This window comes from Falco rusticolus, chromosome 2, assembly GCF_015220075.1.
Source record: "Falco rusticolus isolate bFalRus1 chromosome 2, bFalRus1.pri, whole genome shotgun sequence".
NCBI classification, from domain to species: domain Eukaryota; kingdom Metazoa; phylum Chordata; class Aves; order Falconiformes; family Falconidae; genus Falco; species Falco rusticolus.
This window is the reverse complement of record NC_051188.1, coordinates 54,615,896-54,631,958: the sequence shown is the minus strand read 5'-3', so window position 1 is coordinate 54,631,958 and position 16,063 is coordinate 54,615,896. Positions and strand designations below refer to the sequence as shown.

At 39.2% G+C, this 16,063-nt stretch overlaps 1 protein-coding gene across 1 annotated transcript in view; it reads right to left on the bottom strand.

The window, feature by feature from the left end:
* Positions 1-16,063, bottom strand: part of GPC6 (glypican 6) — a 774,486-nt gene that overhangs the window by 541,817 nt on the left and 216,606 nt on the right. The window contains exon 2 of the mRNA XM_037377910.1: positions 350-508. Within this exon, the coding sequence (XP_037233807.1) occupies positions 350-508 (159 nt within the window). The remainder of the gene's footprint in view (positions 1-349; positions 509-16,063) is intronic.

Sequence of the window (16,063 nt, the reverse complement as noted above, 5' to 3'; positions counted from 1 at the left end):
GGGAGAACCACAGTTCATCTTGCAACAGGGAACATAATTGCAAACCTAAATTTTGCATTTTAAACTAGCACACAAAAATTATAAACCTCTCTATGAATATCTAATCTCTTTTTTCAACATTAGAAAAGCCTGCAGGCACTTAACAGTTTGATTCTTGATGTCATTGTAATCAAAGGCAATACTCACAAGGCTGATAAGCATACCAGCTGTAAGTTAACCCTTATCTTAGCAAAAATGGGAACTTCAAATGTGGTATCTAATTGTAAAGAAAAGAACATTAGAATCTATTATGGATAACTGACTTTTAAATCCCATAACCTTGAAAATACGTAAATTATATTCAGCCTACCATCAAACTTCTTGTGCCGGGATACAAAAGTGGTGCGTACAAAGTGACTTGTCTCCTCCACTAAGTTTTCAAACTCCAGTTTGCTCTGTTGGCTTAACTTGTCCTCCATTTCTGAGGTGCAACATGTATATTCCTGAGGGCAGATTCTCAGATGTTCCCCTGGAATCACAAGAAAAAATGGATTAGTAATATTTAATATTGATAGAAATGTGTCAGAACCAAAAACACAGCATGTCTCTTCAGTTAAGGAAGGTGGGCTATCCAAGGGTTCTTTAAGGTTTGACTGCTTGATTTGGAACACTTTGCATCTGTATCAACAGCTTTGCAATAGCTGGGCATTCCTCAGGCAAGAGGGAAGACACTCTTCCCAGAGCTGTTTTGACTTCAAAAGGTAGAACTGTCTCATGCCAAAAGCGATTCCTCACGCTGAAGAAGCCTTCTGCGTAAACAAATGTATACTTAAAAATTCAAAGATAATTGCTTGCTTTCTGTTTGTATTCAAAATGCCTAGAGAAATACCTAGCAAGATGACCTGTTACAAGTCATCAGAGCTGTCTTGCTGTCAAAACCTGAACAACAGGAATTATGTATTTCTGTATATAGGTCCCACTTGCCCAAACACACCGAAACATTCTCCTCTTCTACCCCTCCTTCCATTCTGCTTGAGTAAGTGTATTTTAATGACTGTATTTGGGTGCCACACATTTTCTTGGGCAGCATTTCTTGTTAGACTGAGCAAGTGCTCTGCTGAATAGGAGAAAGCAATGAAGAGTTTAATTAATGCTTATGTTATACGGAAATGCAATGTAAAAGGTAATGAAAGCCTCTTATTTAATTCAATAGATTTATCTCTTGAAGCACTGTGCCAGTTCTTCTGACGATATTGCTTTCTTTGGTACAATTTGCAAGTGGAAACCAATTCTTTAGCTCATGAAATTAAAATGGTCTGTTATTACATGAAATGTGAATTTCCAATTGACACCATACTATGGGTGTCAGAAACATTTAGCTCAGTTTGTACAAAGGCAGGAAATTCTACCATTCCCTCTTGAGAAACAGCAAGAATGATCTGCCTCTATGATTAAAGTTACTTGTAAGGCAATGAAAACATTTAGCTTTCTGTACACCAAATCCTGATTAAAAATCCCTCTGCAAATCTCTTAAAGGTGCAAATAAAATGATATACAAAGCCCAAGGGTTAAATAAATACTGAGGACCTGATTCTCATTTATATCGAGCCTCCTTTCTACCACTGCTGAGCCGTAAAGAAGATTTAAATGCAATTTATACCTACTTTAAGGCTACTTTTCACCATTCCTATTATGTAGTGACGAGAATCAGGCCCTAAGGTTTATGCTTCCCCGGTGTATAATACATTTAGCTGCTGCATCATTTTAAAGACAGCATCAAAAAGAGGTTTGCACATGTTTAGAATAAACATTGTCTTGAGTGAGTTTGCCTTCACCTTATTCCAATTTTTGTTTCAGTTTTTGAGTGAAATCTTTTTAATTTGAAATTCAGTCATTCCTCAACCCTGACCCATCACCCCCAGCTTAATCTTTTTTTTTCCTGCAAGAGTTCATAATATATGAACTATAATGCCCTGAGATTCCTTCTAGCAGTCTCAAGACTTTTTAAAAGCTCACAGCTACACTCCTTCAGGAAGAATAATTTCATTACTATCAGTTACTGTCCGGCAGTACCACATACAAGTCCCAGTCATGTCCAAAAGCACCGTGATATAAAGCACTGTTATAAACCTGGAAAAAGAGATATCCCATGACCATCAAAATATTGTAAGGATTGTTTGCTATGTCTACTACACCCTCCCAACACAATAAATTAATTCTTCTCCATTCTCAAATTGGGCATCTAAGGCATAAGCCACACATACAGGGACTGGTGAGCCAGCTGCCGTTGAACATAAATGACAGCGGCAAAACAACGGTTGCCTCACCCTCTACCTCTCACGTTAAAGTGAAGCTATTCAACAGGTAACATGTGACTGCAGAAGTACCATAAGAAGACACAGTAAGAATTATATTAGTAACAGTAACGTTCTGAGTTTATATTAGATGTCAGAAAGGCAAGGAAAGCTGAAATATTGTGTCATTAGAAGTAGTGCTTCTAATTTAATGATTAAATAAAAAAAACCCTACCCAATCCATAATGTCTATATCCCCCTTCCTCAATAAACCCAGACGTTTTTGCTCATTGGAAAGCACTGGGCAGATCTACTATTCCAGTTCAAGCCACAGTGGTAGTTTATACCAGGGGTCCTCAAACTACAGCCCCCCAGGATCCTCAATCCGGCCCCCGGTATTTACAGAACACCCCCGCCCCCCCCTCCCCCCCCCCACCGGGGGTTGGGGGGGAAACCAAGCAGCTGCAGATGACTGCCTGCCACTTCATCTGCGAGCCATGCCCCTGGTTAAAAAGTTTGAGGACCCCTGGTTTATATTTTCCATACTGATAATGTCCTCTAGTGCTGCTGAAGTCAAGAATTTTTATAAAATTCAGTTTTATTTCTTATTTTCAAGTTTTTGTTTTTCTTTTCTATCTGGTTCTGTTTGTTTTTCATAATTGTCAGACTATCAACTCAACTAATGCTAATCATCAAAGCACTGTGCTTAGTGAGTAACAGCCATGGGTCTAGATTTTTAAGACATTATGTTATGCTCAGTATTATGACAAATTAAAGCATATTGAACTCAGTATAGCAGTCATTTTTGTAGCAATATTAATTTTTCTTTTGCTTATTTATTTACAGTCTTACTTTCTCTTTGCTACAAAAATGACTTCCCACCTTGGTTGCTACAAACTAATTCAGATTTCCACTGCACTTATTTTTTACACATGGATTTTCTTTAAGTTTCTTCTTTTTAGTTCACTGGATCCTCACTCAGCCATGTGGTTCTTGACTGCTGAAATATGAAACCCACATTCATCAGAAATGCTCATAACTTCTGCGCTACCCCATTGTTTTCTTCTCCTAACAATGTATCTTCCTAAATCATCTATACTAATCACCAGCCTTCATCACAACTTTGCTAAACTATAATCAGCTTTTTTAGAACAATGCTTCTAGTTTTTCTCTCCTCCCCTGCCATATACTTCCTGCATTTTGTTAGAAATAAATAAAAATACAAATATTGTTCTACTCTTCATACTTTGCTTCAAGATATTTTTTCCTCCTCTTTCCTGCACCGAAGGCTCAGTCAGGTTTATAATCTATAGTATATATCTATATAGTATATATCTATAATCAGGTCAGATTATAGATAAAGCAAAAGCATTTTCCATTGCTCCACACCAATGGAGTGTTTGTAGGCCTAGGAGGTTGCAGTATGCTTTGCAAAGTCGAAGTCTTCAGAAATTGCAGCTTATAAGCCCTAGCATGTTTGTACTGATGATGACTGACTGCAGTCTGCAAAGACTCACAACTTGGACAAAAACTTTAGCCCTTTCCTGGGAATGGTGACTGGAGATTTTCTGACCAACAGTCATTTCTATATGTTTACTCTTAGTTTCCTTTTTAAAAGCTGTAATTACAATTTTGTGTTTGTTTTTATTAAACCTCCAGCTCCTTGGACAAAACCAAGCAGACACGATTTTCTCAAAACAAAATTTTGTTTGTTTGTTTGTTTGTTTGTTTGTTTGTTTTAATTAAGGTGTGTGTGTGCTTTATTTTGGATTTTTTCGCTTCTTTTGTGCAAATCTGTGATATAAGAGACTGCTTGGATTGGACATAACTCTGCAGGCTATATTTGATTGTGCCTCCTGTAGGATCCTTCACCATTTGCATTTTGTAATACATTGTACTGTTACTCTAAAAGGAGCTTAATCACTGATTTGTGTATTTATACACCTTAAATATTTTGCAGGCTGAAAATGTGCTTACAGCTAATGTACCCTTTTTTGCCCTGGGGAATTCCATATGGTCTGTGTTCTTATACTAATTTTAGCAAAGATTTTTATGGCACAAGTGGTTTGGATATAACTGACTAGTTTTTCCTTGTTGCAAATGGTGTCCCCCCAGACAAGTCTGACAGAATGTAGTTGGGCTGCACCAGCATTTTGCCAGACTAGTATTAACTCAGCAGTTCCCAGCTACCCACCACAACTCTCCTAACCACTATTTCTAACTGAAGATGCTGACCTACATATCTCTCCTCATGTGGCTTATGTTATATAAATCAAATCAATTGCCTACTACAAATTCAGCTACCAGTATTCAATTTCAGTTTTATTACAGCTGTAATCTCACACCTGCCTTCACATGATCCAAATTGGCAAGTTTTGCAGTTGAATTTGGCAATCCTGCTAGCATGTTGCTTTGAAGTGTGATAAAACAATTTATAAAGCACTTGTTTCATATTCAGATATATTGCAGTTTGGTGTCCCCATAACATGCTACAAACCTCACAAGAGTCTTTTAAAAATTGCAACGTACAACTCTCAAGCTGAATAAATGCTTCTGCTGTGTATCAAAACGCCAGAACTGATTCGAGTGTGGTAACTCCTTGCAGAGGGTACAATCTGAAGGAGCAGTAAACCCCATGGAATACAACATTACCCTTAAAAATTTCATTGCCAGATTTCCTCAATATCTGATGCAAGCATTGGTTACATTGTTAGAACTGGAAGTATGATCATGTAAAATATTTTACAATAGTCAGAATTTTTCATGGGTCATGTTGCAAATTTAACAATTTCAGAAACAATTCTTTCTGAGGCAGTCAGTATTTTACAGTTTCTATCCTATCCATAAATTAAAAAAATGGTACTGTTCTGTTGATAGAGTGATAGGACTAACTGTATGACTGGTGAGAACAGAAACATACACTGCTTCATAAATCCAGCAAAGAATAAATATTGATAAATAAAAGGAGTAAATCCAAGGTGTGCTTTCAAAATTGGTCACCCTGTATGCATCGACAGAGCCTAAAGGGAGAGAAGATAGCTCTGCATCCTTCATCCTGCAGATTAAATTAATTTGATATGGCTTTCATTAATCATGTTCTTTAAAATTAGAAATACCTGCTTCAGACCTGTCCATATTCAGCCATTTGTGGAGAAAGCAGTGTAATTTCTTAACAGTATGAAGTTCAACAAAGACAAATGCAAAGTCCTACACCTGGAACAGAATGTCCACAGAGCCCAGTACAGGCTGGGATCTGCATGGCCAGGGAACGGCCTTGCTGAAAAGGACCCAGGCTCCTGGTGGGCAACAAGCTGAACATGAGTCAGCAGTGCACCACAGCAGCAGCAAAGCAAATCAGATGCTGGGCTGCATCTGCAAGGCTGTTACTAGCAAAGATAGAGATATGATCATCCTGCTTTACTCAGTGCTTGTCAGGCTGCCCCTGGAGTTCTGTGTCCTGTTCTGGTCCCCACAATTCAAGGAAGATGTGGACAGACTGGAGAGGGTCTAAAGGAGGGCCATGAGGATGATCAAAGGGGTGGAGAGCCTGACCTTGAAGAAGGACTGAAGGAATTAGGTCTTTTCTCCATGGAAAAGAGAAGGTTCAGTCAGGACCTCATCATAGTAATCCAGCACTTAAAGGGCAGCTACAAAGAGGACAGAGAATCTCAATTCACAAAGAGTTACATGGAGGAAGACAAAGGGCAACAGGTAGAAGCTGCACCAGGAGAGATTTCATTTTGGCATAAGAAATCAATTTTTTCACAGTGAGAACAATCAATCACTGGAACAATTTCCCCAGGGATGTGGTGGAGTCCCCACTGCTGGAGGTTTTCAAGACATGATTGGAAAGGGTGCTAGTTAGTCCCATCTCGGCTCCCTTTTCCACAGCACCTTGGACCAGAAGATCTGTCAGCATCCCTTCCGACCGGGGCTAGTCCGCGGTTCTGCGATTAGGCACTTCAGAGCTTCCTACCTCTCAGAATTATAAAGGACTGTAACAGCTGAAGTTTTGTTTCTAAATTATCATTTTCCACCTCATTTTCTGTATTTTAAAAAATATTTATTTTAAAAGTATGATGAATAGAGTTAAAACAAAAACTTTATTCAGCTTTAACCCCTGCCCACTCTTTTGAGATTTGGATATTGGCGATGACATTTCTGAGCACCTGCTTTTCAAAGTTTTCAATTAAAGTGCTCTACTCATGAAATCAGGAGCATGGGAGAACTCTTCATGATCACCTTATTAATTTTCTATAATAGATAACTATTCTCCTCCAATACACTCACAGCATTCTGTCACTCATATATGCAAAGGAAAAACAGTGCTGTAGAAGAATTTGACTCACAACTATCTTTAATCTGAAAAAAAAAAAACAAACCCAACCCAAACGGCAGTATCATGTTTTCTGCATTAACTTATTTAGCAGTTAAAACTAAATTAGAAACACGACTTCCATCATTTCAGCCAATATTCAAATAGTGAAAATTAAAATATCATTTTGTTGGACAAAACTTGTTCCCTAACCAAAAAGTCCTAAGGCTCCTTCTGACTTTGTAATTATCTTCTCTGTGGGGTATAACAGCCCTGCAAGCAGCCTCTGTAAAATTGCACCTGACATTCAAGTCACAGAATTGAACTTTCCTACTCAAACTAAAAGGAAACAGATTATGTTTTAAATTAATTCCATTGTAATATTGGCCTGACAAGTTATGATGGGAGCAATGTTTGCACAGAAAATGACAGCTGAAGGAAGGGAGGGAAAGCTGTCTAACATACAGATCATGTTGTCTGACAGAACTCTCCTAATTTTAATCAACAAAATATTGAACTTTAAAAACTTTTATGTCTAGCGGACTCCAATAGACCCATGTCATTACCCCATGAAAGAAAACGACTCATTTGTTTGCCTTGGACCCAAATCATCTTTGCTCAGGTTCCTTTTGTTCCTTGAGTGCTTTGAGGTCAATTAAAAAATGAATGCCTTCCAAACAGACTGATAATTAGTTAACAGTCTCTTCATTACCAGTCCCATGGGGAACATTCATTTACAAGAAGCCCTGACCCTGTTGTCCTTGGGAAGCCCTCAGTAATAAGTTACAGAAGCAGAGGCCAAGGCAAACCTGTTCAGACTAAGACTATACAGATGCTAAAGAAAGTGCTGAAGCCCCTAGAGTCTTCCTAACTAAACTACTAGAAACAATACCACTACTCCAACACTCTGGTTCATTTTATTTTCCAAGCATACAGAGTCAGACAATTGGTTTTTGATAGCACAGTTTGTGAGAAGAATCTTTAGTTACCTCTTGGGGTGTGTATTAGTGGTGTTCTGCTCAGTGCCTTGTGGAAAGCAAACGGTAAGGCTGTGATTCAGCGCTGCATAGTTTCATCATTTCACTGGCTACATGGCTGCAATTTTCTGATTTCAAAACATGTTTCCACCTGGGAACAGCAGCAAACTTTTCCTTTCCCCCCAGATGATTTTTGCTGTTTATTATGTCCCCTACTGTAATAGCAGAAATGTTTTATATAGCATTATAGCGAGAAGCAGAATACAAGCAGCACATGGCTTTACCATGCCCGTAAAACACGGTGCAAGCAGGTTCCATATTTCAGCTGTTCTCAGAACAATTTTATTATTAAGATAACAGGATGAGGTTGTACACATTCCGGCATTTATAAAGATTTTAATCAACGTTTGTGACATAAAACTGAAATCCAAAGATGTGATTGCAGCACATGATGTATGAGAGACAGATTTACACCACTTAATTCATGTAATCACAGAAACACAATCATAGTAGGACAGAGTGGAGTTAGTTGCCTGAGGCTTACAGAGTGTGCTGTGCTGACAAAATAAGTCCTTAAGATAGTTACAGCATTACTAATATACATGCAGGAAAAGTTAAAGCTGCATGAGCTACAGTCATGTCATTTGACTGCACTGTCAAGTATATTTTAAAGCCATGCACATCCCTTGTTGATCACTGTGTTTTCATGTATAAAATCCATCTTCCTAAAATACTACACTAAGCAACAACCGTTTAAAAGTCCTTAATCACAGTGCTCTTCTTTTATTCATATGGCTTCAGTCAGTCCAAAGAAACCTTTTCATGGTACCGTTAAACAGATGAATCCTGTCTTCTGATTGATAATGACATGCTTTCCTGCAATGCCACTCATAGAAACGCTTCACAAACACAATATATGTTGTGTTGGTCTTAAGTCAGAGACTGTAATAGGTATGTCAGTGGTAAGATTTTGGTGCTTTTGCCATAAGCTTTTTATTGAGATACTCCTCATCCTAATCTCTTTCTCACTTGCTTATAGGAAAAGACAGTACAAAAATGGAGGCTACAATTTATAAAGAACTGAGATTCATGTTATTGTACTGATCCAAGGTCTACTCATGAAATTTCAGGGCCAGGAATGCTGGCATTTGTCCTTCCAGTTCTATTTGCTACCAACCACTGTAAAGAGCAAAATGCCTCTACCAGCTCCTAAGTATTAACCTCACTGTGACACAAGTCATAAGGTAAAAAGCAAAGCACTTTCTCCAAGTTTGTGTGTCTTTGACTTTACAGGGGGGGAAAAACCCCTTTTTTTTCCCAGAGAAGCATGCTAAGAATATAGCCACAATTGAAATGCACAGAGAAATCACACAATGCAAGAGAGTTCTAAACATGCAAAAAATAATATCCTTTTATGCATGTGCAGGAGCTCTGTGGTCTGTGAGCCAAGTTTGGTGCATGCTTGCATGTTCTTGGCTCGGTTTTACAGATCCAATTGCTGTCACAGTGTGAGAAAGTCCATGTGAAAGTCAAGTAAGGTACTGGAAGCAAAACCACAGACAGGATTGTGGGAGTTTAAGTATTCAAGAGGAAAACTACTGCCATGGGAAGATGTAAAATCCCATTAAAAGAAAAATGATGAATTGAAGGGTGGCAACCAAGCAACAAGGAAGATCAGACCATTCCTGACCTGATGACTGCAGGGCCACCTGAGAATTATCAGGTGTCTTATTATTGACGGCAAGCATACTCTTGCTTAGCCTCATAGCTCATTAGTCCTAGTTATCTATCATGTGTAGTAACCAGAAGATTATTGCTTTGTACTCTTCTACCTATTCTGCAGTTGAACATGTTCTGCAGTGACTCAGAGAGTGCTGACTCCCAGGTATTAGGGGAAGAACTTCCCCAGCTGCTCCTCCTGATGGGTCAAGTGGGAGAAGATACCACAGTACGGGGTGCCTTTATTCTGCAAGTTGCTCATTGCCAGGGGCATCTTCTTCAGGTGAGAGGGCCTCAGAACTACAGAAATAAGTATTTAGTTCTTTTCTAAAGGTGCACAAGATAATGTTCTGTGACTTACCACAGAAAATCTTTTGTGGTTAAGGAACACAGACCTTTTTCTACCCGTTCTTACCAGAATTCATACAGCTGAAATGACTCTCCTTCAGTGGCAGGGGACAGCATCTGACACAGGAGGGAAAAGTACGGGTACAGATTTCCACTGAGAATGTGCTAGTGGAAAGTTCTCTTACGCAAGATTTTTTTTCCGTTGACTATTTTCAGATTGTCTTGATTCACTTACATGACAAATATAACTTCACTGAACTGAAAAAAAACTCCATGCATTAAAGTATGAATAAAAATATTCTGAATTACAAGGCTGCTAATTATCAAAATGCCTCTAAAGCTTCTCTGTGGATATTGTCAACTATAGCATGAGACTAGACATTCTGTTATTAACACCATGGATAGTCAAACTTTGGACGATTAAGCAGGAAATTCTGAAACGTTTTCAATAAATGGTATTTCCCTAGGAATCTCCATGTTCAGCAATGTGGACTAAGATTCCTGAAATCCTTTGATCGTTGCTGCTATCAGATTCTCAGTTTCAGGAGCCAGCTGTCAAATCTCCTAGAGCCTGGGCTGGGGTGCCCAGGTCCTCCCATCATTCAGGCAAGCTGGACTCATGGGCATCCCTCTGAAAATGAAGGCAGCTGGTACGTGCCCCTGGAAGCCTGGAGGTCTTTGGACTGAAGGTGGTTCAGACAGCAGTGCTGTCACTCTTCAGCAGAATTTGGGAAGTCCTGAAGTCTTCCTGCATCTGGACTATGTGGTTTCTTTCCTGTTACAGTCCCAAGGCTTTCTCAGAGCTTGCCAGTTTTGAAAACATCTGAAGTTTCCATGTTTTCTATGACAGGAGATAGATATCCTCTCAGCTTCTGGTTCAGGTAACATTGTCAGGTTTCTGAACACTTCCATGCACATCTGAAGACTACAGCTATTAACTGTAGACAAAAAAGGGCCAGCAACTGATCCATGCGGTCAGAGGAGCAAAGTAAAAAGAGTCAGTCAAAAAGAGCTAGGGTGGGACCTAATGATACTAGGTCCAGTGCCTGAGCTAATTTTTTAGCCCTTTTTCAAACAAAGATCCTGACAGGAGGGACCGTTGATCTGCTTGAGGGTAGAAAGGCTCTGCAGAGAGATCTGGACAGGCTGGATCAATGGGCTGAGGCCCGGTCCTGTGCTTGGGTCACACCAGCCCCACGCAGCACTACAGACTTGGGGAAGAGCAGCTGGAAAGCTGCCTGGTGGAAAAAGACCTGGGGGTGCTGGTCAACAGCCGGCTGAACATGAGCCAGCAGTGTGCCCAGGTGGCCAAGAAGGCCAGCAGCATCCTGGCTTGTGTCAGAAACAGTGTGGCCAGCAGGGCCAGGGCAGTGATTGTCCCCCTGCACTCAGCACTGGTGGGGCCGCACCTCGAATCCTGTGTTCAGGTTTGGGCCCCTCACTGCAAGAGGGACACTGAGGTGCTGGAGCGTGTCCAGAGAAGGGCAACGGAGCTGGTGAAGGGTCTGGGGCACAAGTCCTGTGAGAAGCGGCTGAGGGAACTGGGGTTGTTTACCCTGGAGAAGAGGAGGCTGAGGGGGGGACCTTACTGCTCTCTGCAACTACCTGAAAGGAGCTTGTACTGAGGTGGGTTTCTGTCTCTACTTGGCAGTGCCAGCTTAATGATTGGACTAAATGATCTTAAGGGTCTTTTCCAACCTAAACGATTCTATGATTCTAACAATCACTTAGAGGAGGGTCCTTCAGAGGTCAAAGGACTCTGGATTCAGAGAGCCTGGCAGAGCAGGCATGACATTGTCCTTTACTTTAAGAGGTCTCCTGGCTTGATGGAGGATACAGGGCAGGTGTGCCCTGCACTGCTGATGCTGCAAGCTTGGGAATGTAGGCAGTCTTGCAGCCCAACAGAAAAAAACTGCTTACAGTATCATGATATTTCTTTAAGTCAATATTTTCTAACAGAACACTGTTTGCTCTGAAAACTTTTAGCTTACTCTAATTAACAGAAACTATGCTTCCATAATATCAACCAGCCGCAGTAATTGCTGCCAAAAGGAAAAGGAAAGCTTTTTAGAGAAAAGGATAGTAGCTTAGCTGCAGCAATTGCAGATTTCCACTATTCACAAGAGTGCCTGAGATCTGAATCTATTGCTAGTCCTACTGTTCCAGTTTCAGATGGGATAGAGTTAATTTTCTTCTGTAGCTGGTACAGTGCTGTGGTCTTGCACTTAGTATGAGAATAACATTGATTACACACTGATGTTTTTAGTTGCTGTTAAGTAGTGCTTACTTTAAATTGGGGACTTACCAGTTTCCCATGCTCTGCCAGTGAGCAGGTGCACAAGAAGCCGGGAGGGAGCAGAGCCAGGACAGCTGGCCTGAGCTAGCCAAAGGGATATTCCGTACCATAGAATGTCACACTCAATATAGCAACTGGGGGGAGTTGGCCAGAAGGGTTCAATTGCTGCTCTGGGACTGGCTGGGCATCGGTCAGCAGGCAGTAAGCAATTGTGTTGTGCATCATTTGTTTTGTCTTGAGCTTTATTCCCCTCTCTCTCTCTTTTTTGTTATTTCCCTTTTCATTACTATATTATTATTATTAACATTATTTACATTATTAAACCATTCTTATCTCAACCCATGGATTCTACCTTTTTCTGATTCTCCTCCCCATCTCACCAGTGGCCAGCTGGTGTTAGCCATGACACCTACACAGTGAGGTTTTTGTTTGTGTGTGGTTTTTTCCTTTTTTTTTCTTTTTTGTATTGCAAAAAAGACTGAACAAGTTTTTTAGCTCTTTTTATTACTGTACTTTTGACAGTGCCCTCTATGGCCTGTGATAGTTGGCAAGGGTCAGGGTCTTCAAAATCAATAACAGAATGTACCAGAGTTTCTTGCCTTTCAGGTTTTTTAATGTTAAAGGTTTGACCTTTTATGATTAAAGATCAGCTTGAAAGGAAATCCCTATCTATGTCTGAAGTCTTCTCTTATGTAACTGTATTCTTGAATGGACATTTTTGAATGCAAAAATCAAAGGCTTCTGTGCACTTTTATAGACTTAATCAAAGCATTTCAATATAGCACTGTAATAAGCTAGAGAGGTTCTATCAGTGCCTCAGAGAATTACTGTTACCTTGTTAACATGTTTTTTTGGCACATTTGTCCAGTACAATCACAGCTTTTGACTGGCTGCTTAAACAAGTGACCTCTGGTTAACTTGTGGTTACGTTGCAGCCCAGACTTTGGAAAAAAACCCTGAAACAACAACCAAGCTTTTATTTACTTATTTATTTGTTTGTTTGTTTGTTTATTTATTTCTTGAAAGAACATGATATGCTGGGTCTGATAGGCATTGTATTTTCTTTGAAGCTTGATATTTTTTCTTCATTATGGCTAAATGGGCTATTTCCTATAAAGGAGACAAGGCACATTTTAGTACTATTTACTCTGTGCACTTCAGCTGACATAATATGGATAGATATCATCCAAAGAGAATGCTTGTCGAGGGGGAAACTGCAGATCTGTAGCAGATGGAGCTGGGAAGAAAGCAGGCAAAGAGTATGTCATAATTGTTTGTGCTTATTCTCTTTAGTATGAGGAAGACCCTAAGGCATCTGTCTAAATTCAGAGGCCTTGAATGCATGTACCTCTTGGTTGCTTCTCTCAGAAATGACTCAGACATTCCCTGGCCTCTGCTGCATGGATGGAGCCACAGTAAGATGGATCAAATTAATGACAAGTGAAAATTTAAAGAAATCTCTGCCATGTCTGTACAAACTTCACCTCAGAAACTGTAAAAACTCAACTGTAAAACTCATAAAAATGTACACATCTGCACTGCTGATGCAGCTGTAATGCTTCCAGGTCTTACTATTATCTCTAAAGGTCTACATCTAAGGATTTCTCATTCCCTGTGGAAATGCCTGTTGCCTTCCCTAGGTGCCTTGGGTTAAACAGGTTGAATTTGCCTTGCTTTCTTGCCCTCCCTCTCCTCCTGCAAGGCAGTCCTTGGGAGCCCTGTGGCCCTTCACTACCAAGGGGGGACTGTGCGGTGTGCTGCTGTCCCTGTGCCAAAGCAGAAGTGATTTCTGAGCTGAAGTGGTTGTCATTTACATCCATAACAGGGAATGACTATGGTCACCTATAGAAATCTCTGCAAACAGCAAGAATAAATTTGTAAAGTAAGAGCCAGGCCAACATGCACATAATTCTAATATGAATCATTTATATTTAGGAAAGAGTAATATTTTGGGTTGGTTTTTTTTTCTGGATGAATTATATAGTTCAACTCTGGGCCCAACAGCAGCAGTAGTAAATATATTACAGTATTTCCTGGTACTGTGCTGGACAAATGCATGCCTAAAATCTTTTGCCTGGAATATTCTTCTTTTGTCACCTTGGCAAAAAACTTGAAAAGAGGAAAAAATAGTGCTAGGCAATAGCCCTGATTTTATTCTTTAAATACAAGTTACTAGTAATTGCTAAATTCTAGTAATGTTGATATTTTCAATCAACAGTATTGACTTTTACTGTCATTACAATTATTTCTAATAGAAAATGTTCTAACAAAACTCACATTATGCTCCTCCTTATTAGTGTTTTTATAGATTGTCGAAAGGCAATCATATATATTTTGTTTTCCTTGCACATCAGCAAATACAGTTATAAAAGATGACTGACAAGCTTCAATTAAGCAATACATCTAGTAAACTATACATGTAAACAACATTAAATTGTCTTTTCCAGTCTTTCCAGAGTATTTGTCTCCTTGGCAAGTGAAGGTGATGTCTGTAATTACAGAGTGGCCAGCGGGTGGGGGTGGGGGTAGAGGGGGGGTGTGTGTGTGAAGAGAAAAAAGAAGGCTACGTTATCTGGTAAAGTATTTAAAGTACCTAAAGGAAGGTCTCTGCTGACTGTCACAGGAACAGCCCTTCTATTTCTATATGCCTTTAAGTTACTGCACAACTGTGTCACATTTCTTGAATGTCGGCCTGTGTCATCTCTCTTTCCTGGTTTGATTTATGGGCAATAAGGACATATCAGGAGATGGAACTTTGCTCTAGGGTAGAGGTTTAAACAATGTAAATGTGGTGCTCAGGGAAACGGTTTAGTGGTGGACTTGGCAGTCCTCAGTTAACAGTTGGACTTGATGATCTTAAAGAGTCTTTTTCAACCTCAATGATTCTATGATTCTATGAACATTTGCACAAAACCACATATATAATGAAATGCATGGCATGAAAAAATATACTTTCTTGTGAAACTGTTGAAAGCCAGTCTCAGAAAAAATAGAGTGGTTTGGCTGCTTCTGTGATGAAAAATATCAAGATTGGTCTGCTTTTAGTGGGTATATGAGAGAATGCAACAAATCATGTTCTGTGAAAGCTAAGACGCAGTCATCAACAAAACAAATCAGAATGGTTTATGAAAAAGACATATACAAAACATACACATCTGCCAGTAAATAACCTTTTCACTGAGTTGGCACTTTTCTAAATTACAAATTAGGGATTCATGATCCTAATAAATACAATGTACTATTAGTTAATAGGTCTCCCAGCATTTTATGGTTTTGAAAGAGATTTATAGGTTTATAATGAGGAACAATATAGTGCAGTTGCTATTAACTTCATCGAAAGCTATGTGTAAAAAAGGCAAGCAAATCTCACACATGTTAATTAAGTATAAAATACAAAAGCATTTTGTTAAAGTTTTTCCTCACATACTGTTTTCTAAGAAAATAAATATTTCAAGGTGACTTCAAAGCATTGTAATTGATTTGGTGGAGTTCACAGATTGCTTAATGAGTACTGGGTTTAATGACTATTCTCTGATACTTTATGGCTATTTTCTACATCCATTCAGCACAACAGCAGTTTTTAGCACTTGTTGCAGGTGTTTCCAACCATTTTCTGCCAAATGCAAATTTGCTTCCTGAGTGATTGAATTATCAATGCCAAGTTTAGCTGATACTTCTGTTACAAGATTAATGTCCTAAAGGGAGAATCAGATTACTACTTGTGTTCTTTTAACATCACTTCAGGAATGCTCTCAATCCCCTTCCACTGGGACAGCATGCTTTTTAAAAACAGCATAGCATGGTTGAGTAAGTTTAATATGGTTACAAAGTTGCTAAAGCTAAAATTGTATCTTAAACTAGTTATCATCCAAAATTAATACTGCATAGTCTCATGACAAAGTTCTAATACTTTAGATAAAAACTATTAAAAACAAGTCATAAACCAGCCATCTAGGCTACTGCTTCCTGTCATTTAATAATCCACTATTATATGACAACTCATAAAGTAACTATCTCAGGATAACATTGCTTCGTAAAATATGGAAAGCTACCCACAACATTCAAAATAAACTCTGAAATAATGATGATGATGATAATAATAATTCTTCAACTGTTTTTGCACCTAAAAGTTCCA